At 50.1% G+C, this 27,003-nt stretch overlaps 1 protein-coding gene across 15 annotated transcripts in view; it reads right to left on the bottom strand.

Moving 5' to 3' along the window:
- The window catches only part of Nfasc (neurofascin), a 168,916-nt gene that overhangs the window by 50,600 nt on the left and 91,313 nt on the right, over positions 1-27,003 (bottom strand). For 6 of the 15 annotated variants that reach the window (XM_036202976.1, XM_036202986.1, XM_036202987.1 and 3 more), the window contains exons 4-11: positions 22,835-22,940; positions 19,722-19,918; positions 19,280-19,402; positions 16,199-16,369; positions 12,234-12,284; positions 5,783-5,894; positions 5,188-5,372; positions 3,943-4,074 (exon numbers count right to left, since the gene is read on the bottom strand). In XM_036202976.1, the coding sequence (XP_036058869.1) occupies positions 3,943-4,074; positions 5,188-5,372; positions 5,783-5,894; positions 12,234-12,284; positions 16,199-16,369; positions 19,280-19,402; positions 19,722-19,918; positions 22,835-22,940 (1,077 nt within the window). Of the gene's footprint in view, positions 1-3,942; positions 4,075-5,187; positions 5,373-5,782; positions 5,895-12,233; positions 12,285-16,198; positions 16,370-19,279; positions 19,403-19,721; positions 19,919-22,834; positions 22,941-23,730; positions 23,749-27,003 lie in introns of all 15 variants that reach the window. The other 9 variants (XM_036202975.1, XM_036202977.1, XM_036202984.1 and 6 more) reach the window with 3 other exon arrangements.

The following is a 27,003-nucleotide window of genomic DNA, read 5'->3' as shown; positions in this document are numbered from 1 at the left end:
TTTCTGGGCTCTCTTGGTTGAGACTTCGTTCTTCGTATTGAGGATTTATTTGAGCATTTCTGCAGAGTGGGGTGGTGGTCAAGAATTGCTTTTGTTTGTGCTTGTCTTGAAATGTCCTTATTTCTTCATGAACTTATTTTAATACTTTTTTTTTTTTTACATTTATTTAGTGTGGGGGAGTATGCACATGCCATGCATAGATCTGGAGGTCTGAGGAAAACTTGTAGGAATTGGTATGATTCTTCTACCATGTGAAATCAAATTCAGGTTGTCAGACTGAGCCATATTACCAGCTCCTCTCCATGAATGTGAAGAGATAATTTGATGTATACAGCAATTTTGGTTGACAGTTAATTTACTTTCAATGATGGAAGCAGACTAACCTATGCTTTCCTAGACATTTTAAGGGTTTGTATTGAAGTCTGATCTTATTCTGATGCATTTGTGAGTTGATATTTTTCTCTTATAGCTTTTAATTTTATTGTTATAATTTCATTGACTAGAGTCTCTATACCTTTGATTTTTATCTCAGCTCTTTCTACTGTATCTTGGACTTTTAGGTTTATCTTTTGACTGTATCTCAGGATTTCAGGAAGTTGTTGCCATGCTATTCTTTTTGTTTTGTTTTGTTTTGGTTTGTTTTGTTTTTTCGAGACAGGGTTTCTCTGTGTAGCTTTGCGCCTTTCCTGGAACTGACTTGGTAGTCCAAGCTGGCCTCGAACTCACAGAGATCTGCCTGCCTCTGCCTCCCGAGTGCTGGGATTAAAGGCAGGTGCCACCACCACCTGGCTATTCTTTTTTTTTTTTAAATTTTAGGATGATGATTTCCTCGACATTTCCTTCTATTCCTGATAGTTTTTCTTCCTCTTGGTGTAGTCTGTGGACGGCCCCCTGTGCTATTTCACTTGATTCATTGAGTTTTCCATTTCAACATTTCTATTTCATTATTCCTCGCTGCCATGTTCCTCTGACTTTCTCCTCGGTACTGTTGGCTTTTGTCTCGTGCTCCTGAACTGCTTTCCTCACGTCATCCAGCTGCTTGTTTCAATCTCCTCTGAGGCCACTGATCCCTTTACCTGCAAACATTTGAACTTTTCATCGGGCATTTCCTAATTTCATGGCCTCGAGTTCAGTAGCGAGGAATCATGATCCTTTGCAGGAGTCCTGTTATTGTGTTTTGTTTTTCATGTTTCTTGTGGGTCTGAGCTGTGATTTACATGTCTGTCGGCTTTGATAGCTCCTCCAGTTTCATTTGCCTATCTTCTTATTGAGATTTTTTGTTTGTTTGCTTTAGTTTTTCAAGACAGGATTTCTCTGTGCAACCATGGCTGTCCGGGAACTCACTCTGTAGACCAGGCTGGCCTCAGACTCAGAGATCCACCTATCTCTGCCTCTCAAGTGCTGGGATCAAGTGTGTGCCGCCACCACCACCCTGGTCTTATTGAGCTTTTAGGGGGTCAATTCCCAGTACCATTCAGAGAGGAGATCACAAACTGCTGTGGCAGCACCAACAGCAAGCCAACACTTGGCACAGAAATACACTTGATACTGGCTAAGGCCCGTGGATACATCACTAATGGCTGTAGAACCATTATGTAATGGTAAAAGAAGGCAGTGTGTGCTAGGAAGCTGAAAATTAGAGTACATACAAAAATAGGAAATGAATGAGATAAAGAAAGGGAGATATAAGAAAGCAAGGTTAGATCGAAGCAAATAAAAAGAAAAGGAGCGTAGTAGAATGCTGGGAAGGAGAAGAGGAAAGAAAAAGGGACTAAATAAAGATCACTAATGAAAAAGTCTGAAAAGAAAATGAGACAGACATAAGAAAGGGAACAAAATGGAGCATAAAAGACTTTGTTCGGGGCTGAGGAGATTACTTGGGTAGTCAATTGCTTGCTTTGATCCCAGAGAACATGTGAAAAAGCCAGACACAGTGATGCATGCTCATAACCCCAGCACTGTGGAGGCAGAGAGGGGCGCATCTCTGGGGCTCCCTGGCTGGCCTGCCTACTCTACTCGGCAAATTCTAGGTCAATGAAAGACCTTGTCCCAAAAAACAAAATGATGGCTCCTGATTAAGAACAAAGTTGTCCTCTGGCTTTCACCTGCAGGCACATATGTGAACCTGCACACACACACACACACACACACACACACACACACACACAGACCCACACACACATGCACACACACAGACACACACATACACACACACAGACACACACACACGCGCATACACACACACAGACGCACACACACGCGCATACACACACACAGACACACACACACACACACGCATACACACACATACACACACACACACACACACACACACACACACACACACGGCCTTTGTTTGAAAACTAAGTTAAAGTCTAGTAAAGGTATAACAAAAAAGGAAAAGGGGAAACACAAGAGGCTAATAAAAAGAAAATATCAACAATGAAAAATGCGTAACTGCAAGCAGTTAAATGTAAGAATAGAAACTGAAACACTTAAAAAATAAACTGAAAAAAAAAAGAAAAAATAAATAAACTGAAGTAAAAAGACTGTTTAAAGTGAAGAAAAAGAAAGAGAGAGAGGAAGGAAGGAAAGAAGGAAGGAAGGAAGGAAGGAAGGAAGGAAGGGAATACAGGGGGCAAAAAAAGTGAGTAATTTCTTCCCGGGCCTTTGAAAGCTGAAATCCACTGGATAGACTGGGGCGGGGAACCTGGTCTTTTCTGTGACTTGTGTTGGTGCTGAGCTTGTTGTAGGAGAAGAATGATGTCTGCCAGCGTGGTCTTCACTTCAGTAGCTCCCTTCTCTGCATACCAGGGGCCTCTGGTGACCAGGGTTTGTGGTTCTTTCACTCCTCCAGACACCACAGTTTATGTACCCTGGGGTGGAAAACATTCCAGCTGGATGCATCTCCTCAGTGTACTGAGTGGGGGACCCAGACATGGCACTGAGCTCTCTTTGTCGGGCTCCCTGCTGTGGTCATGGCTGTGAAGGTCCAGTGGTTGGATGGATCAGATGGGCGGTTGCAGAGCTTGGTCCACCCACTGACCACAGGTTCAGGATGTTAAAACTTCAGTTATTCTCAGCTGATGAGGCCAGCTGCCAGTCACGAAGGGCGAGGCTACCGTTCCCTATACACACTTTGTGACCTGGGCAGCGCTTGCCTGCAGCCTGTGCCCTGCATCTGGTCAGCATCAGATGCTCCTGTGTCTCATTCACACCTCTTTCCCTTGACTTTTCTCCGTAGCTGCATCACACTGAGGCAGCCTCCCCTGCCGCCGCCCGAGTCCCCACACTACTGGTTGATATCCTTGCTTACCGTCCCCCAACTCCTTGAAGAAGGAAATCACTAGACATTTCAAAAGTAAAACAACTGGACAGAATATGACATAAAAAACAGACCAACCGTCATCAGCTCAAAGGGGTCCTGGGGACCCCCTATTCAGTCCATCTGGACAGGATCAAAATTTCCCCAAACCACTCAAGGGGAAGTTCTTCCCTATGTTCAGCTACAGTCTTTCACATTGTCGCATAACCTTGTCTTTTAACTGGTCCTGGTTAGAGAGGAAGACTCAGATCCATCATTGGTTAGTGACAATAGATGGGTTTTTTATCTGCTAAGCCCCGCCCTCCACTCAGATGCAAACCTGAGATGCAGTTCAATACCCAGACTCTAAACTGGGCTCTGGAGTTATTGGGCAGAAAGCAAAGGTTAAGAAAACTACAAAGAAGCCGAAATCTCTAAACACAGGAACATAACCATAGGCTACTTATCTTCCTGTTCTCTCAGAAAAATAAGGAAGGCTTTCTCCACCCCTGAGATGCCTGCAGAGGAAGCTTCTGGAAGTAGCACCAATGAGCCATTTTTTTTTTTTCCACTTTGGGGACATCCAGCCCACCAACAAAACCTCTGGAGGGTGGAGGAACTAATGGAGCGGTACTCACATTGCAAAGGTTCCCCATTCACCATCCACTGGACAGTGGGCTTCGGGTTCCCATTAGCTCGGCAGACGAGCCTCCCATCTTCACCAGGAGCCAGGATCAGGTTCTTGGGTTCGTCCAGCCAGTACGGAGCAGCTGAAAGACAAGGCAGGCAGAGGTAGATGGCACAGGCTAGGCATGAGAAGCCAGGTGGGCTCCTGTGTGAGGGTAAGCCCCAAGTCCCAGCCCTGATCTTTCACCCCCAGGGTGATGCAGCTCAGCCCAGTCTGCAGGTGGCTGGTTAGCCGAGCCCACGGAGCAGTCTGCTTGTCAGAATTCCCCAATAGGCTTTTAAAACACAGGGATGCCAGGGCTCATCTAGACCTTCTGCATCTGAGCTGTCAAGGGACCTTGTGGCTGAAGCTCTGAGAGGTCAGAGGTCATAGGCATTGATGAAGCCCTTGGTTGCACCCTTTAGGAGTCTGTTGTTTTAAGAACAGAGGTCCAGGAAAGATCTGAACTTTTTTCTTTTAGGCACTGAACTTTAGTTAGAACAGTTCTTGGTCGTTCACCCCTTCCCATTATTTGGACAATTTTGTGAACACATAGATTTTCCTGAGAAAAGAAATTTCTAGATTAAAGTCTCAAAAAATCTTGTTATTCACCAAAAAGGATGAGAACCCACTTGTGTATGTGTATAGTGCTGAAGGCAAGGTCATAAGATCAGCCAAATGTATGCTGGAAGTTCTTGTACTCAGCCCTCAGCCCCGGACCCCCCAGTCTACATGTAGTCCTGGGCTGAGACATGATTCTCACAGCCCATCACACAGCCAGCACCCACAAGGACAGGATCTCTAGTGTCACAACTGCTCAGATGGGTTGTGTCTGCTTTGAGGGGAGGGAGCAGCCTGAAAATGACTCGGTCCATGATGATTCCCATCCTTCAGAAGAAACTCAGTGCCATGCATACAACACAGACAGCAGAGGCTAAGACAACACATCACAGATAGCGATGCAACATGAAAGAAAGGGCTTGGGGAGGGATGTCACTTGCAGAGAGAGCCCGGCGCTGGGCAAACACGAAGGTGAGTCTCCACTCCTCAGCATACATGCTCATGAGTGCATAGAGTCACACACATCCAGGGGTGACACCGCCATGTTACTCCAGAAGTTCCCCACTCCTTCTGCCTCCTCGCCACAGAGGGAAGGCTGTCATATTTGTGTTCAGGGCTGGCAACATAATCATAATGAGAAATACACACAACGTACCCTTTACTCTCACCGAGATCGTGTGCCGGATGCTGCCCATCTTGTTGGAGGCCAGGCAGAAATACTCCCCCGAATCCTCTTCAGAGACATTGGTGATGCGCAGGGCCTTGTTAAAGTTCTCAAACTTGGTCTTGTCAGATGGGAGGTCCCCACCTTTCTTGTACCATGCAATGTCTGGTGTTGGGCTAGCAAAGGGACCAAGCAGGACACAAAGGGTTCGTTACTGAATGTTGTCCTTGTCTTCTTAGAGAGCTTGACACTCAGATATCCTAAAAGTGGACTTGGGCCCAGGAGGGAGGTGCACACCCTCCAAAAGCTGGGCTTTCCTACACAGAGGAGGAGGCTGTTTGGCCATAGGGTCTCCACAGAAAGACAGAGCTGAGATGCCATGTGATCAGTATGCCTAGCTGTGGCCTTTTCTCTTTTCCAAAAATGGAGACAGCCACAGTGGGATGTGGATGACAGACATACAGTGTTCTGCTCACGGGGCTGCCTGCTTCCCTTTCCCTGTGTACTGGTGTGCCTCCAAGTGTGTGGACTGATGCCCACCCACCCTCCAAGAGCAGGGCTAGAAAATGGTGCAGGCTGTACGTACACCCCAGAGGCAATGCACTCCAGCAGCAGGTCCATGCCACGAAGTACCATCTGACTGCTCGAGGTGCCCTGGGGATACATGAAGCTAGGCGTTCTTTCAGCAACTCCTCGGGCTGAAACAAGACAGGACAGACTTCCATGAGCCTCCTGCCCAGGTGTGCCAACACTGGTGGGTTAGGGAGAAATGTCGTGTCCCACTCCTGGTCCTTCCAGCCCGAGCCACCCCCAGGATCTGGGCATCTTTAAGAAATGTGTTTGGAAGCTTGGGGTCTCGGCCCCACCAGCACATGTATGTAACCAGCTCCAGGTTCTGTTGAGAAGAGCCCAGAAACCCTCCCCTTCATGTGGGACAGGGAAGGGTTAGCAAGCAGTGAGAGGTCCATTCTCTGTCATCTGTGTTGGGATGGAGGGGCTACGGAAGTAGCATTTCAGCATCAGTCTATCCTCCCCAGAGAGGGACATGGGAGAGAGAAAAGGCATAGACTGGGGAACACAGGACAAGCAACCTGCTCTTTGGGACCCTGATAAGGAGCTGGGATGAAGCAACAAACCCCCAGATTCATGGTGGACATGCGGGAAGAATTATTAATGGCGTAGCAAGGACACAAAGAGACTGAATGAGGAGAGAAGACTGGGCCAAGCCCACTCTGCTTCCTAACTCTTGACTAACTGCATGAGAGATGGGGGTGGGTGTAGGTGGGAGGAATGGCAGCTGAGGTGGGAGGAGGGGACCAACAGTTCAATGAGGTGGGGACAGCCACAAGAGAGGCAGCAATCTTCCATATAGGTTTTAGAGGCTAGGTGGTTCACACACTGATGCTGTCACCAGGCTGTTCCCCATGGAAGAAGGGGCCATGCCAATCAGGGTGCACCCACAGAGAACGGACCTCACCTTGTCTGAGCTTTACTTCTTTCCTATGCTCTTTGCATAACTCTAGAGAAGTGGGTAAAAGGAAAAGCAGGTTGTCCAACCGGAAACCCCGAGTCGAAAGGGAAGCTGGAGGAGGCAGTTTACTGCTGAAAGACAGCGAAGACTGAACAATGACTATGAGCTGAGGCTGCCACAGGTCTTAGGCTCAGTCGGACAAGTGGGAAGTAGAGGGAAGGCAGAGCTGACAGGAGCTAGGAGCCCTTGGGGATGCCTGGAGTGAGAACAAGGGCATTCTTCTGGGTTTGACTGGTCCTGGTGGGGTGAGGACTGGCTGCTGGTGATCCAGACTGTAACGTGTGCTTCCTATGGGAGCGGGCTGCAGCTGCAGGTGTCTGGCTGGCTCAGGGAGGCTCCTGTCCCACGGATGCTCAGCTTCTCTTCATTAGCCATTGGGAACCATCTCTCAGAGTTGACCTATCTTTTATCTTTTCGTCAAGGGAAGAAAGTTTAAAACGCACACTGGCCGCTGGCACAATACAACACGTGACACGGGGCACATGCTCAGTCAATATTTGTGGGGTAAACAAGTTAAAAGGGAGAGGAAACAAGAAAGGAAGCAGCAATCTGCCCCACGCTGTCTGTAGCTGTCTTCATCGATCACACCAGCACACACATGTAGAGCAGCGGTCACTGCAGGGTTAATCCATTAAGTGGTTAATTGGTTACAGTCTATACCTGTGGATCTAGCAGAACCCAGCTCTCAGTATCCAGGAAACAGCAGCTTCCTCCCACCCCCATCACACAGTCACCCAAACAGTCAAGAAAACACAGTCATGGGCACCAAAAGGTTAGGGAGATTCCAGGGCAGGAGATTCATATCAAGTGGGTGAGTCTGTGCAGAGTTGCAAACCCCACGATGAGGTGGAAAAGATCCCATCTCAGTCATCACACTCATCCCACACAAGAAAATAAGTCTGCAGGAGGCAGCCTGTGACCCTCCAGACACTCGATTCACCCTGTAGCATCCAGCACAAAGCCCCAGGGTCCAGGTAAACAGTAAGCATGTGCAGCAGGCAGATTAGCACAGAGCCCTGCTCTGGGCATCATGGCACACTGCAATGTGGCCAGCAGAAAGCTACAGCAGCACCCCACTTGTAGGATGTGGGCTCCCAAACCACAGAAGTATCTTAGGGAGGAAGCAGCAACTGGAGAGGAGCTATGTCCAAAGGCAATGCAAGACTGTCCTGCAAAGCAGAGGGAGCCCCGCCACCCAGTAAGATCTAAGAAGAGCCGGGTGCCGTGACTGGGCGGTCTGCAGCACCAGCATGTTGAATCCTCACGACACGTTTTGACACCACCACTTCGGTGTTTCTAGCAGAGGAAATTGAGTTTCTATGAAGTTAGGAGACTTGCCCAAGCTCACAAGTTCACTCTGTTTTGGAGTCTGAGCTGTGCTGTGAGGGTTACTTTAAATGGACTCTCTGACTGAAGCTGGAGATGCCACCTGCCCCCATTTCTGACAGGAAATTTCAGAATAGATTTCTAATAACCCCCAATCCAAAGGCCAAGAGGTGAAGGAGAAAGGCGTTTTGTCCGTGTGAACTGCTGTGGTCTTGTTCCTGTTTCTCACCATCTAAGATCTTAGCTTTCCATGGTGGCAACTGATACTAAAGCTGGAGAAGAAGCTGGGGTGGGGATGAGGAGGCTGCAAGGCCTCTCCGATGGATTCTTAGGGGTGTGTGAATCTTGCAGGAGAATCATGGTGACTGGTCGCTTTACGGAGCAATGAGAAGGCTGGAGCTAAAGGAAGGTATGAACACTTAAGGAAGAGGGCCTGGCTGGTGACTTGGGAGCCCCTATTCCCGAGGGAGGGTACCTAGTTTCTTTCCCTGGAGGAGACACTGGAACCGGTAACTACCAAGAACGTAGCTATTGCATGACATTCTAGGTGGTGAAAGATATCTCTTTAGACAGTACAGCTCTTTTCACCATGGAGGCAGGGATGCTTCTGTCCATTTCCAGTCTTCAGGTTGGGGTGTACCCCGATACCAAGGAGGCCGGGGTGTACCCCAGTACCGAGGAACTCCAGAATCCAGGTGCCAGGCTCAAAGCTGCATAGATTCAAGTAAAGCTGCCAGAGATTCTTGCAAGCTGTGGCTTAGAGGACTCATGGATCTCCAGAGCCAGATGGTTGGTCAGGGGACATCAGGGCATGACCCCACTTTAATCAAATTGGCTTTAAGGGTCCAATGAGGAACAGTTTCTGGCTGTCTTCTATTGAGAAAGGCCAAAAGTGCTGACAGACTTAGCTGTTCCCTTCACCCAGAGCTGCCCGCCGGCAGAACAATGTCAACACATCAGCTGCACCAGGGAACCTTTGCCAAGCGCAGCTCTCTATGGCAGCTGGCCCTGCATTCCCTCAGCTGTCTTCAATTCTCAGAGCTAAGAACCAGAGGCATGTGAGGCAGGTTTCCTGGCACCTCACCCATCTTTCTGGCCCTAGGAATGGCTGAGCAAAATGTATGGGAGGGGGGTGGCGTCTCTTGGTCTAGAAACATCTAGTGTGTCTTGCTGTTAGGAAAATTCTTCTATAAATTTCACTCAAATCCTGCATGTAATCATTGCAGCTCTTTCCCTTACCCCCCCTTTTTTTTAAGCTGAGGATCGAACCCAGGGCCTTGCGCTTAGCTAGGCAAGCGCTCTACCACTGAGCTAAATCCCCAACCTCCCTTACCCAGTTCTTAGCGGAGCTAGCAATCTGGGCGGCTTTCACTCCTCCTCTGTACTAATCTCTCTCTCCCTGTGGAGTACCTCTCCTCCTGCAAGTGTGCCCGCCTTTCTCTCCTGGGCTTCTCTTCAAATTCTCTGCATCTCCCTTAATTTAGAAACAGATGGCCTACATACAATCCAGTCCACATAAAACCTGCCCCTTTAAATCCAACAATGGGTTATGTAGTAATGCTGTCAATGTGCACAGCAGCTTAGCAGGCTATGGGCACACGATCCTTTGACTTTTATAACCGTCTTTGAGGCTAGTAATCTGCCTGTTTGGCGGATGAGGAAATCAAAGTTCAAAGGCATTAAATGGCTTGCCCAGTGTTACTTGGTGGTGTGTCCTAGAGATTGGATTTGACTCGAGGCAGTAATACCTCCAAATACACACTATAAACCACCTGATTTCAGGCTGGGATGAAACACAAGTGGCTTTCTCTGCCCACTGGAGGGGGTAGGGTGGCTTCTGGCCCATGTCCAGAGGATGCCAGCTCTGTGCAGATCATCAGAACAGAACAAAAGGACTGGGTGGCCCTACTGCTAGAAAAGAGACATGCCGTATCTCAGAGCCAAATAGAGCTATATACCAGGCATTTGTTACTGGCTGGCATCTCTGTGTACCCAGGAAGAACTTCTTTACTTCCTTGTTTTTTTTCCTTCTTTCTAAAACCATCAGCTTGGTTGTCCTGTGTTCAATATGTGCCTTGTTTTAACTTTATGTCCTTCCCGGGAGCATCAGGCTATGCCAGTCATGTCCTGGTGCAGACTGAGGACCCAGGGCTCAGTCTCTATGTGGACTGCTGCTTCCACAGTCCAAGTGATTCTCACAAATCTCATTTATTTTCTTCTTAAAAAAAAATAATACTAACCCCTGGAGATAAGCTGGGTTATGTATGGCTGAAATCAGCCAGTCATCTTCCATGGATAAAACAACTACATTTCCCTGCTTTACACAAAGCAAAGAACTCAAGCCAGGTGGCCTCTAAGGGCTCTGACATGTTCTGGATTTCAGAGCACTTCCTACAATAGATATTCGGGGTTCAATTTAGAAAAAGGCACATTCCACAGCAGTGCTCTGGGACTTTTGATACAACAGTGGCTGGCCCCATTATCTTGAAAACAAATAATCCCCAGAATCTAACAAAGGCCCTGGCTTCCTTGGGCAGTAAATCTCTCTGGCAGATTCTCAGCATGGTCTTTGCGGCTGGTGCCAAGTTGGAACCTTTGTTTTCCCTTGGCTCTCATTTCGTGTCCCATCCTCCACCCCAGGCACTGATCATTGCTTATATTAGCAATCTCAGCAAAGACATTCCTACCTAGTCAACCTCCCAAAGATCCCCTTGGGGACCTGAACTCAGCTCAGAAGCATAGCCGACGAGGGGACCAGCTGCCTTGCCAAAGCCAGCGGATGCTGAGTCCAACGGCTGCTCAGGGAACATGAGGCATTCTTAAGCCACAGTGCGGGGAGACTCAGGTGTGGAAATGGCCAGTTCCCCCATTAATCAGACCTAGCAGCCAGCTGTGGTTCGTTAGAAATACAACTCATTGTGATCGTCCCATGACTTGCAGATGTGGCCAGTGGGCACTGGATTTGCACACACTGCCAGAAAGAAGAAACGGAACAGAGGCCAGGGACAGCGAGGGACAACTTCATTCATACTTACCTCGAAAGAGAACTCTGGCCTGGATTCTTAATACCATTTTCGAGGGAAACCTTAAATCTTTTTTTTTTTTCTTTTATAAAGATTTACATATTTTTATTTTACGTATATGCGTATTTCACACCTGCATGTATGTAAGTGCACCATGTGCCAGCCTGGTACCTGTGGAGACCAGAAGAGGGTGTCGGAGTCTCTGAGACTGGAGTTAAAGATGGTTCTAAGTCACCATGTAGATGCTGGGAATTAAATCAGGATTCTCTGCAAGAGCAGTTGGAGCTCCTAAGTGCTAAGCCCAGCCCTCTAGAAAAAAACTTTAAAGACATATGGGACCTGGCTGAGATGCAATACTCTCAGGAAGTGTAGGTACAAAGCAGGCAATTCACACCCAGACCCTGAAGAGTTAACTCAGTGAAAGCTGTCTGAGTTCTTTACACCTCCTAACTGTGGACTCCATTATCAAACATCATCTGTTACGGTTAAGTCTGAAATGTACCCCTGCCCTTGTCCATGCTTGTTCCCCAGCTCACGGTGCTGTTTTAAGGGCAGGTGAAACGTTCAGGAGATGAGGTCTAGCTGGTAAGAGTAGGTAACTAGAGGTGGGCCTTTGAAGGACATCTGACACTTGGTTTTTGCCTTGCTCTCTGCTTCCTAGTCTGCTGTGATGTGAACAGTCTCTACATATACTCCTGCCAATAGTGAACTAAGCTACAGTGCCTGCTTCCCCGCCATGAAGGACCAAAACGCTCTGAAACTGTAAACTGATGTAAAACTCTGATCTCTCAAGTTGTTTCTCAGATAATTTGGACACAGGGATGCAAAAGTCCAATTTCCATCCATCTGTCGCTGATCCTTAAGTCTCTGCTGAGTCCTCTATGGAGACCTACTCTGTTTAATTTGCTAAATTCTTAGAAGGTAGTTTTGAGACTCGCACATGGGAAGGACAAGGAGGAGACACTTCCGATATGAACCACCCCAAACTCCTGCCCTGGCCACCTTGTTCCAGGTGGGCAGTGTCCTGAGGTGTCCCTTCGGCACCTTGCCTGGCCAGCTGTCCACTCTGCCACCCAGCAGGGGTTAATGTCACGGTATCAGTTCAAGTTAGCCGAAGTGGATTAGGTAGGGCAGGAGAAGTTACTCCCCGGACTCACCACTGTATATGTCAGGGTGGTTTCTTAAGGACGAGTCATTATAGGGGTTGTCTGCAATAAACAAAAGAGGGTGAGCAAACAGGGAGGCCCAGAGCAGCTGCGGGCGCAAACACGAGGAGGAAGAGAACAGAAATGCAAAGCCACATCGCAACCAAGGAGAGCGCCAGTGGGGTTTTGCCAAAGGAAAATGGTGCACGCGGAATAGGAACGCACTTGGTAGAGGACAGGCAACACAAAACAGCTCAAAGGGAAACGAAACGGTTAAATCCTGCGAAAGAAGGCAACAATAAAACGAGGTTATTTTGGAGGTAACGAAATGAGGCTCGAACTCTGCTTGGCACGTCGCTATTTTGAACAAATGAGGGAAGGATTAGTATTTTGTAGCGGCTCGTGGCTGGTTCTGAACCAGTTTCTCCCCAGTCCCAGGACTCCACGTCAGACCAGCTAGAGAAAAAGGAGTGTTAGTGAGACCCGCAGAGGACAGCAAAGCCCCGCCTGGCTGCAGGGGTAGGGGTACGTGTGTGTGTGTGTGTGTGTGTGTGTGTGTGTGTGTGTGTGTGTGTGTACATACAGTAAGACAGGCATCAGCAGAGAGGAACAGAGGGCCCTTTTGCAGTGCCCGGCAAGAAGAGCATTCTAATCTGACCAGGTGGGCATCACTGTAGACCCTGCCAGACATCTGCTGGGAGACCCTGGTGGAGGTTCCTGAAGGGGAGTCTGAGTCAGGGCAAGAAGATGAGGGGATGAACCCTACATCTGAGATCTGGAGCTCTCTCAACAGCACGGGGACAGGGACTTTCTTTTCCTCCCCCCCCCCCCGCCCCCCCAAGACAGAGTTTCCCTGTAGCTTTAAATCCTGCCCTGGAGCTCAATCTGTGGACCAGGCTGGCCTTGAACTCACAGAGATCCACCTGTCTCTGCCTCCCAAGTGCTGGGATTAAAGACGTGTGTCATCGCCGCCTGGCAGGGACTTTCTTTCAAAAGCAAGATCAGTGGCTGCCCTTCCAATGTCAGGTGACTAAAGCCCTTGGTCCTTCAGTCTTCAGTGAAGACATTTTAGAACATAAACATACCACTCTACTTAAGTAGCTTTTCACTCTCTACCTATAACCTTGAGGGTTCACGTTCTGACAGTACCCACGGGGGTGTGTGTGAGAGGGGGATCCAAGTTGATAACCCGGAGAGCCAAGACACAGTCCAACTTCCAGGGGAGGACAGTGGCTGTGTTAGAACATTTGTATATTTAAAGACAGATCAAATCCCATCACAAGTAATTATAAGAGGGTATGCAAATTCTTCCCTGGGCCTGGCATTGAATTGCACCCCCAATCTGCTTTACAGCCAGCAATGGGAAGATTTTGACTCTTAGAACTGCTTCTCCTCACTGTGGGGCTGGCTGAGAAAGACCTTGCTGCTTTGGAAGTCAGTTTGGATGCTCCTGGCTGGAAGATGGGAACTGGTCCACAGCGGAATGAAGGGGGAGGTGGTGGTACCAGGTAGTGGATGCTGATGTAGTGCTTAGGAGAGAATGTCCATCCCCTGGGGGAGCACAGTGGCAGGCTCCAGCAGGAAGGGGCCCTTCCGGTACCAGGTGGAACAGGGACTTTCTCTCTTCTGGGGAAAGACCCTGTGCCCAGCCAACCTCTCTGGAGCTTTGGCAACATGTGGAAGAGATCCAGGGAGATTCTGTCCTTGAGGAATGCCTTCTGACACTAGCAGGGAGAGTAGAGTGCACTCCATTGTCTGCCCTGGCAGATCCCCTCCTCCCTAACCAGGGTGCTTCTTACGGCAGCAGTAGAGACCTTGTGCCCGTCACACTATGGACAAAGTCACAGATGGGTCTTTATTGGCCTGACTCTCCTGGTTATCTTTTACTTCATCCTAAAACAAGTTTAAAATGATTTTTAGGTTGCCTGGTATTTTGTTATATACATACACGTGCAAATACATGTGTGTATCTTTCTCCCCTTCCTTTGATGCAACTAATAAAAACAGTGTAATGAGACTGATTTTTGTCCCCAAAGGCAGAATACAGGCAGACTGCTTGGCCTCCCATCCAGACCTGGTTCTGGTTCTGAAGGAGGTAAAGAAAGCCTGTGCCCTTTCTAGACAGGAAAGTCAACAGAGCCCAACTGTGCTATTTTAAGAAACTGTGCCCAATTCTAGACTGGCTCAGATGCCCAGAACTTGCTTCCAGCCAGAGCTGCTCTTGGGAGGACTCCAGGAGGCTGGCAGGGTTCTGTTCAGGTTACCAAGAGGGGTTCTTGTCACTGGGAAGAGAGAGTTTCTAATGGGACGGGCAACTCAGAGTGAAGCAGAGACAAGCATCCCTTACATCCTCTAGAGAAAAGGATGCTTCTGGAAAGTTCCATCGCTAGTGTCATTTAACCTGAACATGCTCCCAGACTCTGCCCAGAACAGCATGACACCTGGCTCCGGCCCTTAGCCGCAGGCTGACTCCCAGAGGCACCCTTTCTAGGGGGATGTGAAGGCTGTGCAGGGTCCTCCTCCTCCCGACCGCTCTCCTCCTCCTCCTCCTCCAGCCCTGGCCTGGATGAGGTCACGCAGAGGGCCTGGGCAGACCACACTGTCCTCCTTCATTCAGCCGGCTGGCAGATAGCCACCTGAAGTCATCTGAGGAGGCCCCGCAGGAGGATCAACTTCCTTCCCCGGGGGTCTCCTGGGGTTGGGTTCAGGAGTCAGAAAACCAGGGCCTCTGCAGCATCAGGCAGGGCTTCTTGCTGGGGCTCCAGCAATGCCGGGGCTGTCTGTCCTGTCATGGGAGACAACACCCACTGGCAAAGGCATATCACAGAGCAGGAGGCAGGTAGCCTCTAGAGGGGAAGACTAGCAAGAAAGGAAAGTGAGGAAGAGGGAGAAAGAACAGAGGGAAAAGTGAAAAGGAGAAGAAAATGAAAGGAAAAAAGGAGGACGAAACCCTGAGAAGTAAATAAGAGGAAGCTTCTCCTGAGGGGCGGCTGCTCCATCCTGAGGAGAGGGATAAGGCTCTGTTGATGCTGTAGTACACCTGCCCATCACCAGCACAGACCGAAGAGGTCTCTGCCCGTGCTGAACAAGTCCACCCAAGGCATTGCCCAGGGCAGTGTCAGCCCCTGGAGGTAGGTCTTGGGCAGCCAAGGTTCAGCCTCATTTTGACCTGTGGTACTCCTGGCACAGCATCCTCACTCTCCTCACCATCCACAGCACATCGCTGACAATGGCATTCATAGCACGAGCCAGGCAGATTCGAGACTCTTTAGAAGGTCCATGTCCAGGTTGTAAACAAACTCAGGCGACATCTTGAACAAGCTGAGGTCTGTAGCTGAAACTCCTGCCTGACTTGTCCTGGCGTGCCCCTGGAGAGGGCCACTGTAGTGGCCCAGGCAATGCTAATTTGCTTTTGTATTAGCCAAAAACAATCAGGGGATAAAAGTGAACCCTCACGAAGTGAATCATAAACCTGTAGTTTATGGACAACATATCCCTGTGGCTCAGCAAATACATATTACAGAACGAAACGCAATTTGTTCCTGCGTGTCCGCTGGTCCTGGTATCTTCTGCACCAGCTTTCTTCTAGAAACAAATGCAACCAATGACTAGAAATAAAAGGAATAAGCCGAGTGTACCATAGGGATTTCTATTTGATGGTCACTTAAAGTCATCTCAAACTCCAGGAGCATTTGAATGAGAGCTGAGGGCTCCAGAGAGCCCAAACCTGCTGAGGTAAGACAGGGCTGGACCTTGGTATGTGACCCTGATTCCAACCAAAATGCAAGCCCTGGCTTAGCATAGGACCAAGTTTGACCTGAGACTTCTGCATCCAGAGATGCTGCACAGGGCAGCGGCAGTGGCTCAGGCACCATGAGCCAGAGAGGATTCTGGGCCAGCCACAGGTACGCATATGTGTGTGTGGGCTTAGGGCCTGCATCCCGTGGCCCCCAGCCCTGAGCAGGGCCTGCACTTACTGGTAAGGACCTTGAGGGTGAAAGGGTTCTTCTGTTGGATGGTGTGGGTGAAGTGGAAGCGTGCGTTGCAGCTGTAGTCAGTCTGCATGTCCTGCAGCATGACGTTGGAGAAGTATAGGTCCCCATTATGGCCCTGGGAGACACGCTTGTCCTGAGTGATGGGCTCCATGGCTGCGGGGAAACAGAGGGGTGACAGGTTAGCAGACTGACTCAATGATAATCGGCTCTGCTGTCTAGGAGACCAGATGGGGGCTGGAGTTTGCTACCATTTGGTCAACTCCTCCCAATTCTACAGCAGGATGTGTCCACTCCTTATAGCAAAGTGAAGGGCTGAATACATCCAAGGGGTACATTTAAATGTACTCAGATGGACATGTTCCCTTTGCCCAGCTTCTGTGACCACATTTTTCTAATTTCAGTTCATGCCACAACCTGACTGACCTCAAGGCCAGAGGGAGAGAGCACAAGCCTTTGCTTGCTCCTCGAGTCAGGGGTCAAGTGCATACGAAGCACAGGGAACATGGTGCAGGCAACAACCAGTATCTCCTTCATCCTCACACCTCGGTACCCAGCTGGTGCCAGAGCACACGGGGCTCTCAATAGTGTGTTAAGTACTTCTGAACTTGGCCTTGTTGCATTTATGTCAAAATTTAGCCATCATCAACTATAATAGGGACTTTTATTTTGTCGACAATTATAATTGTCAGATATAGGCCGACTGATGATGCACACTGTCGATTTTAAGAGCTCTTCCAGTTTTAGAGATGGTAAGATACAGGACTGAGGATGAACGGCCTCATAGGAGTGGCTGAGGATGTGACGTCGCTGTATTTTTCAGAAACTGGTGCTAACATTCAGGGCCAGCGCTTCAAGCTGTCAGGTCTGTTGACCTACACTTCAGGCTGATCTACTTCCTGTTCCCACAGAGGCTTCTTCATATCACCCCTCAAAGATCTGCTGAGGGCCTACTGTGTGCCAGGTCACATGTTCTAGTGGCTGGTGAAAGGAAGGCAAGCCTTCAGTGTAACAGGACAGAAGGAAGAGGTGGTGTGGAGAGGAGAACGCACTGGGGAGGAAGGGCGGGGCGGCAGAAGGGACCTTGTCCACTCGGGAGTCCTCAGCAGAAGCCTGAGGTCTGCATGCCTGTGTCAGGCACAAAAGAGGGAGATGCTGCAAGGTCCTGAGAAGCTAGAGGAGTGTGTCTGAGGCTGACATGGCATGGTCTAGCCTATGGCTGAAGGGTGTAGGGCTGAAGGGGAAGGGCTGGAGAGGCAGAGGAACTGGGTCCTGGAGGAGACTGTCCCTGGTAAAGGAGTCTGGGCCTGTCCTGAAGCAAGAGAGGAACCAGTGAGAGCATTCAAACGAGGCTACCTGGTCCCGTTCTTAAAGCCTAAGAAGACCTGTTATGAATGAGATTTAAACCAGGTGGAAGCTAACAGGGCCCTGCCTGAGGAGAGTGAGGACAGAAGTAAGAGGGTCATAAGAGCCGCTCAAGAAGGGCCATGGACCTAACTCAGCGACAAATAGGATGTAATAGGTGAGAGAAGAGGGTCCAAACTAACCCACCCACAGACAGCCAGGCATCCTTCCCCACAGCTGTGAGGAGGCAGAGAGGGACAATGACTGTACAAAGCCACCCTCTCCTGGCTGTACTGCCTCCCTGCACAGCCTCATCGGAAACAGTCTGGACAGTCAGGGTAGATGGACTGATGGACGGTAGGCAGGGAGGTAGATGGATGTATAGGATAATGGATGGGTGGCTAGACAGATGGGTGGCTAGATGGATGGGGAGGGAGGAACAGAATGAGGGACAGCAGAGACAGATAGGTGGGCATAAACGGAGAGGGGAGGGAAGTCCGGGGAGATGGGCAGGGAGTGAGAGCCAGAGAGCCAGAGGACAAGGGCAGGGCCAGGGTGGAGGGCAGTGAGGGCTATCTCTCCTCTGTCAATGCTCCCTATTATTTTAATCAAAAACATGAAAAAACCCGGTCTTTGCAGAGCTGGGTGAGCAACGGTCCACAACGGATCCAGGACAATCTCTGGGTGCTGTTACCTGGTCGCCTACCCACACTCTTATCTCCATTCACCACCTATGGAAAATGTCAGTCTCCAGCTCCCTTCCCGGCTTCCAAGGGTGGGGACTGGAGCAAAACCAGATGGATCCAAGATGAAACAAGACTGTTAGCCCAGGTTATCCTCTTGAAAAGACTTGCTTTCTTCTTTTTTGTTATTCTTCACCTTTATCAGGCAGGCACCAAGGACTTCCTGCGCGTGTGGCCCCGCTCTGAACACTCCTTACCTCTACCCCACCTCCCTCACGCACACACAGATGGTGGTTCTATTTTTTTCCAGAAGAGGCTCAGAGCTGTTTTGGAGACAGGTTGTTGGGTTTTTTTTTTGTTTGTTTGTTTTTTGTGCAGCCTTGGCTATCCTGAAATTTACTTTGTACATCAGACTGGCCTCAAACTCACAGAGATCCACCTGCCTGCCTCCTCGCCCCACCCCAGTTCTGGGATTAAAGGCATGTGCCACCTCCACCCAGCTAGAGGCTCAGGGCTTTGAAGCACCTTGTTCATGACCACACAGTAATATCAGCCTCTCTGCACAGCTGTTTTGCACCACGTGACCACTTCATATCTGCTTCTCACAAGGGGTCTGTTGTTGTTATTGTTGTTGTTGTTATGTCTTTTGTTTCAGCTTAAAGATCCAGGGCAAGTCCGCCACGGTGGGGAAGGCTTGTTGGCAGAAGCGTGAGGCAGCTGGTCATATAGCATCCACAGTCAGGGAGCAGAGACGCAGGCTGCTGTCGGCTTGCGGTCTCCTTTTTACTTCATCCGGGATCCCAGCCCATAAAATGGTTACCACCTATATTTTGGGTGCGTGGGTTTTTGTTTTTGTTTTTGTTTTTTTCATTTTAATTAACCTACCTAGAAATCCCTTACAGACGGGGATTTGTCCCCAAGATCATTTGAGAGCCTGTCAAGTTCACAGTTAATATTAACCGCTGTACCTCCCATTCAACCCACCCACCGCATCATCCCTGGAGCTGGGCTCCCGGTGAGGCCAGGCTTCCATACGTACAGCTGCTCATCCAGAAGATGACCGGGGATGGGAGGCCAGGGGGAGGGTTGCACTGCAGGGTCAGGGGGGCGCCCTCTTGAACCACGACGGGGTCCAGGTTTTCCTTGGGCCACAGGGGAGATTCTGAGGAGAAACAGAGGAGGGTGAAGTGAAGCCCATGGCCAGAGCTTGGCAGGCTCCAGAGAAGGGGAAATGGGAGAGTCGGGGAGGCAAGAGAGAGGACATAGAGGGTGGTCTTGAAAGGAGGGAGGAGCTTTTTGTGACATTGGATGCTCTTCAGACGGCCTCTCCTCTCCCCTTCTCCGGTGCTCAGAGTAGCTGGTAAGGGTGTACCGGCCAGTCTGGAAGGTTTCTTTCCAGGAATCTTTCTGGGGTGGAAGAGGACAGGGCCCCCTCCACGCCCCCTCCACACCAGGGAGCCAGCCCCGTCCCTGGCACTCACTGGACACCTGCAGGCGGATCCGGTTGCTAAGTGCAGTGCCGAATTTGTTTCGTGCGAAGCACTGGTATTCCCCTTCATATTCCTCAGGTCGTCCACCACTGCGGAAGTCAATCACCAAGGTCCCAGACCTCCTTCGCATGGACACCCGTGGGTCCTTGGCAATATTGAAGAACCTGCTGTTTCGAGTCCAGTGAAAGCTGTGAATGACAGGGGCTAGGTCAACCGTATGTGAGGGCTGGAATAGGTCAGTTCCTAGTGCCCGGCTCTGTGGAAGACTTCTATTCCATCACCCCACCTCTATGCCAGTGGACCCAGTCCTGGCTGGGCACAGCCACCTGACATGCTTGGGAGAATGCAAAGGCCCAGGTCATGCTTGCTGGGACTGTACACACTGTGAGAGCCGTTACTAGTTAAGGCTGGCTATGAGTAGTAGGTACCCTGCTTCTCCAGTGGGTTCTGTTCCTGTGAGCACCTAACTCAGGGATATGTTGTAGAACATTATTTTAAGATGTGTTACATTTGTTGATGCCATAGAACATTTGTTTAATGATGTAAAGACGTGTAGCATTCTTTTATACTGCATTTGTTTAACTCTGTGAAGCTGTGATACGTTGTCTGTCTAAAACACCTGATTGGTCTAATAAAAAGCTGAACAGCCAATAACAAGGCAGGGCTCACAGGCAGAGAGAGAATAAATAGAAGGAGAAATCTGGGAAGAAAGGAAGAGGACCAGGAACAAGGAGAGGAGGACATCAGGGGCCAGCCGCCTAGCCACACAGCCACACAGCCACACAGCCACACAGCCACACAGCCACACAGCCACACAGCCAGCCACGGAGTAAGAGTGAAAGTAAGATTACAGAAGCAAGAAAAGGAAAAAGCCCAGAGGCAAAAAGGTAAACAGAATAATTTAAGTTAACATAAGCTGGCAAGAAACAAGCCAAGCTAAGGCCAGGCATTTATAATTAAGAATAAGCCTCTGTGTGTGACTCATTTGGGAGCTGGGTGGAGAGCTCCCCCCCCAAAAAAAAAAGAGCAAAAGAGTGAAAAACGACCAACAACAGGGACAGACAGTGGTTTCTTAAAAAACAGAGTCAGCTGCTTTCTTTACCTAGTGACATTCCTGGGCTCCTCCTAGGAATGCAAACTCTTTATTTCACCAACCCGCATGTGCCAAGGTGCCACCTCTCTGCTCTGCCACACCTTATTAGTATCATTTGCTCTGAGGACCGCATGGATGGCAGAGGCTACCTGTTCCTTGGTTGACAAGTGCTTCATGGGGATCATGGAACAGCAGCATGGGGACCATGGAAGGGCAGCTTTGGATGAACTGGCAGGCTAATGACATAGAGCTGGAAAGAGCCTAAACTATCCTCCTGGGCCTGGCAGGTGGAGGACTCAGCAGCAGAGCACTTGCCTAGCATGTACAAGAATCTAAGTTCCACCCTTCATATTGAAAAAGGAGGAAGGGGAAGAGGAGGAGGAAGCATGAAGGCATCACCACCACCACCACCACCACCACCATCATCATCATCATCATATTCTCAGCTTGTCCTGGAAGGATGTAACAGCCAGCTGCACACATTCTTGGCTCCCCATTCTGTTGTGGTACAGACACAGCAAGGTGCAAGAATGGCTGCTTAGAGTCCTCGTCCCCACAGAAGATCCATGTGGAAAAGACCAGTCTTAGAGGCATGGTCACTAGTGTTCTGACTGGCCTTATAGGGTGACTCCCACTTGGGATGAGGGAATCCCTGCTGGTTCTGGGTGCATCATTCTTGGTTTGACTGTCTCACATGAACCCAGAGTGAACTTCCACTCTGCATTGCCTCCCTGATGCTGGACACACGCTGCCACTGTTTGAAAATGGAACATATTATATAACATCTTCACTTTGCCAGGCAGAAATGGATCTAGTCTTGGTGGCCAAGGAGTGGGTCTAAACCCTGGTTCAGCCAAGCTGGTGACTGGTAGGAAGGGTGTTTAAAATCATCCTCTCTCCTCAGGAAGACACTGGTCCTGCCACAGAGGAAGAAGGGCGGATGAATCAGATCACATAACAGCACAAGAAAGTCTGGCTAGGACAGGTTTCTCCTTCCTGTCTACTGGCCTCGAATTAGAGACAAGCAAACACAAGCTCAGAATGAAAGCCTTGAGTTAGCTAGGAAGAGGGACTTCCTGGAAGCTGAACATGGGTGGATGATGGCCACACAGGGCAGCACAGCGTATTACACCACAAGTCTGAACAGAACATCGAGCTGTGTCTAGTGGCACACACCTGTAACCCTAGTACTTAGGAAGGGAGACTGAGGCAGGAGAGTGATGCATTTGAGGTCAGCCTGGGATACACACCGAGAATCCAGGGTTTCACTGCAACAGAAACAAGCATTTTAACGTCTTCATTCTGGTTTCCTTATGAGGTAAATTTCCTGCTTTGCAAAAATAGGTAAAAATCCCATAAATACAAGGGCAGTTCTGTTTTTTTTTTTTTTTTTTTTTTCTAGAAGACGCAATGGAGGCTTAGAGCTCTAAAGCAATTTACTCATGACCACACAGTAATATCTCTGCACAGCTGTTTTGAGCCACGTGGCCACTTCACATCTGCTTCTCACAAGCTGGCCCTCCTGTGTGGCACCTGGTAAATGTCAATGGATATTGTTTGGATGGATGAACCAGACATTTTTAAAAGAGATCTGTTTTACCTTGGGTTATGTATGGGAGTATGTGTAGGGGTATGTGTGGGTATAGAGGGGTATGTGCTGAGATGTGTCGGGGTATGTGTGTGGAAAGGGTATGTGGGGGTTATTTGGGTGTGTGTGGATGTGGGGGGTATGTGTGTGGAAAGGGTATGTGGGGGTTATGTGTGGGTGTGGGGGGGTATGTGCATCGACTGCCTGTGGAGGTGAGGTGTAGTAGATGCTCCTGGAGCTGGAGTTACAGGTGACGAGGATGCTCGAGATTGAGCTCAGGTCCTCTGCAAGTGCAGCACTCACTGGTAACCATCGAGCCATCTCTCAAGCTGTGCACCAAACTTTTCAGTTTACTTGCCATAAGTATGACCGAGAAGTGGGCCAGGTCAACGGTGACTTTTCAGGTCCCTCCCCTCCACTCACCTGGGGGCAGGGTTCCCTTTAGCTTCACATTCAATCAGGATGTTATCACGGGGGTCCACGATGTGGTCCTTCACTGACTGCTTGGTGATAGTTGGGGGCTGGGTCACTGCAACAGGACACATGTGGCGAGGGTCAGAACTGCAAGGACCTGCCCCAAACTTGGTTTAGGGAGTAGCTGAAGTCAAGAACACCAGGAGCCACCGGGGCAAGCAGGCAAGGCAAGCAAGCAGGCATGAGTGGTACCCTGTTCCAAAGATGCAGCTTCTCAAACAGGGTTTCAGGATGGGGGTGGATGTCAAAGGTGGAGCATAGGAACCCCTTTAAGAAGGTCCAATCTCCCTCTGAGCAACTGAAAACAAGGCTTTGTTTTCATCCAGGCTCATACACCAGTGCCCAGCACATTGCACAGGGCACAACAGATCCTGTTACATGTGTGCTGAATCGATACAGGAACAAAACCAGCTAAGACTGCAGAACGTAGTGCTGTGATGGTTCTGAGGAGCCTCAATAGACGGCCAGACGGCTGAGGCTGGAGCCAAAGAGGCTTCAGTCCCTTAGAGCTTCTCAAGGGCTTCCCTGTGTACCAGCGAGCTGGTGTTCTGCCCAGGGGTACACTGCCAGCCACCAGTGGATGAAGGAGCTGAGTAGCTGTGAAGTATCCCAGCTGCCGTCCATAGACCTTCCTCTGACCACCTACCCAACCCCCTGTCCTGGGGACATCATCTTCCATAGGCAAAAGGACTCATGATAGGGCTCTAGGCTTGAGCAGCACCCGCAGGCGAGGAAGAGGCCACTGATTTCAAGCCCTGTTTCCTCAGCTGGCCTTTTCCCAGCCCCTCCTCCCTCCCTCCAACCTCCCAGAGGCTCAAGGGCATGGAGGCACACGGGGCACTTACGCTCATTCTGAATGCTTGCTGTTAGTTCCAGTGGGTTAGCATTGAGAAGGGAAGAGAAGGAGAACACTGTTATTGCACACAATTGACCAGCTAACTGTAGGGCATCCTCTTGCCCTGGCATACAGGGTTGGGGTGGGGAAACATGGGAACAGTGAGGTTTTCCCCCAGATGCGGAACTTGGCAGAAGAGCCAGGCAAGGTTGGAGAACAGAACCAGCAAATACTTCATGGAAAAGATGTATCACCAGGGAGACCGAGACTACACAGTAGGGTAGGACCAGTAACCAATGGAGATGCCACCAGGGATGTCCAAATGTCCCCAAATGATAACGCTGCCTGAAAGGGACCCTTCCGATGCTTCCTGGTATCTGATACCATTGAGGGATGTGGGAGCCTTGGTGCACAGGGTCAGCATGGAGATGCTGGGGAACCAGGAGATGAGTGGACTTCAACTACCTGTAAGGGACAGAGGCCTAACGTACAGAAGCGCTGAGGGCCCAGTATCCCATTCCTTTATTATATTGTTTCTCTCATACACAAAAACACGTTCTATAAAAGTCCTGTTCCTGGCTGACAGGATCCCGGCATGTGGCCGAGTCCACTACTCCTTCTTGGGTCTTCCACAAATGGGACAAAGAGGTAGGTAGCACACATCCTCACCAGCCGCGCCCGAGCACACAGGCCGTGCACAGGTGTGCTCCTGCTTCCCACGCTCTACCCAGCAGACGAATCACTGCAGCTAGAGAAGATGCAGGCTCTGGCTGGGATGGCCTGCTGGAGAGCTTGGACTCACTTTGTTGCTTTCCTTCAATGCTGGGGGGTGGAACCCAGGCAAGTGCTCTACTACGGAACCACATCCATTCCAAGTCCTACATTTCTGACAAAGGCCTTGATGGTGCTGGGGCCTAGGAACTGTGCCCTGGGTAGCACAGTGGAAAGACATGGAAACCAAGCCTTGGTGCAAACAGATGTGGAGAAAAGACAAAAGATGTCTCTAGGACTCTTCGGTGTCTTTTCTTATAATACCACAAGGAAGCAACATGACATCCTCATGTCACGCTGGTTCAGGGATCACATATGCACGGGCACCGTGGGCTGCCTTTTTCAGAGTGAGTGCTGTTGGGGAGAGCAGGAGGTAGGGGGCTTTGGGACAGAGTCATGGTGACCTTGATGTCTTCCCACCAGAATGAAGAGACTTGGAGGAGGAAGTGCAGGCTCAGAGAGGGCAGCCTGCAGAGCCAGGGCTCACCTAGGCCCAAGAGAGTCACAGAAGCAGAGAAAAGGACATGGAGAAGGGATGTTGTGTGGCAGGAATGAGCAGGCCACCATGCAGGCTGTTAGCAAGGGAAAGTCTCCATGGTATGGCCTTTAGAAGGGTTCCATGAGCAAGGTGGTGTGGCCCTCAGGGCAGTGAAGGGACATTCTGCTTTGTGCTTGTCTGGGTCCACCTGGGCTGGAAACAAAGGAATGAAAAGCCCAAGAAGAAAGGCATGCAGCTCTGCACATGGGCTCTGCATGCAGGCTCTGCACGCAGCACTTCCCCCTGTATCTAGCTTTCCTGCCAAGAACAGGAAGTCCATAAAGACCCAAAGCCAGTGGGGCTCACACAGGAGGAGACACGGGAGTGGAGAGGGCCAGTCTCCAGACAGCTAGGACCGGCCCTTAAGCGCATTCCTTTTGACCACTGGCTGGGCTCTGGCTTCATTTCAGGACACAGTGAAGCCTCTTGGTCCTCATGTACCCTGCTCCCAGGCTCTGGGCCCCTTCCACCAGCATCTTGAATTCAAGGAGGGGCGGTCCTGTAGAAGCTGGCTTCGGAGACAGAATGTATACTAGCTTCCCCAGAGGTTGCTGCAGAGCTTTAAAAACCCATCCTTAGTGGGTACAGGCCCCATGACACCGTTGTCCTTGACATTGCAGACAAGGACAGGTGGAGATGCTTCATCGAGTAGAGATTCCCAAGTCAGCCTCGAACCGGCTGATTGCTGACCCTAGCCCCACCTGGGTGAGGGCTTCTTGAGCATCTCCTTGCCTAGTGGGACAATGACATCTCAGTCACCACCCTGCTCCCAAGGGATTTATTGCAGGGGCAGAAGCAAGCCAGAAGACAAGCTGCAATGGAGAGAGGCTAATGGGGACAACCTGTCTGTCAAGGACAACATTGCTCTTCTCTGTCACCTCACCACACGCTCCTCTTTCCTTTCACAGAACTTGCTGTGTGACGATATCAGAGAATGAGTTTGTTCTTTTGGTGTCCAAGAAGGAGAAAATGGCCCCGTAATCTATCTCGGTGAGGGTGAGCCTGTCCTGGCTCCAGGGCTCTGCCTCCGGGCCTCTCTTTTCTTCCTGGGCTCTGGTAGTTAGTTGATCTCTGGGCTCCATCCTGGGAGGATGGAGGATGTGGGGTGGGCGTGTTACTGAGGCCATCCCATATGAGGGTGGGGAGGAACATCTCTCCATTCCGCTGTCCTCTTCTGTGGGCTCCTAGGAGGAAATTCTGAATCCTCTTGAGTGGAAGGAGAATGGAAGTACTCGCAAGCTTCCAGAAGACTCACTTTTTGGCAAGGCCATTCTGGCTGATGAGGTGACCCATTCCTTTTTATTTTTTTTAATTGTTTTATTTATTTATTTTTTTTATTTTAAGGTCATGCTGTTCTCCTCTGGGCTAATGGGAGGGAGGTGGCATGTGACTTCACTGGCAAGGCAATGGAGCCAGAGGCCGGGCATGTCAATAAGGGATTGTGCAGCCATCCAGGGCACTGCTCTAGAAAGCTGCTGTGCCAAGCGCCAGAGTGGAAGCAGTGCCCCTGCCCCAGAGGTACAGAGAATGCCCTGGAGGGGCAAGTGAGTGAGACACCAGGCAGGGCAGTCTCTAGTTCCATCCCCTTAGCCCCACTGTACCAGCAAAGGGGGTGAGTCAGGAACACCTGACTTGTCCCAAGCCCAGATGGCAGGTAGGCTCCGGGAACGTGGGAGGGGAGAAATTTGCTGAGGAAATCCTTGTCCTTGCTGCGCCATTGTTCTGAGTTCAGCTTCTGCGGAAGAGCTGTTGAAATTGGCCTGCAGCAACTAGGGAGGTGCGGTGCTTTATAGGGCGTCCATCCTGACACAGCCTGAAGCAACGACAGCCATGCGGTAGAGACATCCTCTCAGGACGCTGCCACTGTCAGGTGCTGACTCCGCCTCTTCCCTGGCTCCCTAACCTGTCAGCGAAGGATGGCACCGACAGACATCCAGATTTCCTGTGAGATCTCACATGTGTGAGATCATCACC

The sequence above is a fragment of the Onychomys torridus genome, chromosome 11 (assembly GCF_903995425.1).
Source record: "Onychomys torridus chromosome 11, mOncTor1.1, whole genome shotgun sequence".
NCBI classification, from domain to species: domain Eukaryota; kingdom Metazoa; phylum Chordata; class Mammalia; order Rodentia; family Cricetidae; genus Onychomys; species Onychomys torridus.
This window is presented reverse-complemented; position numbering and strand designations above follow the sequence as displayed.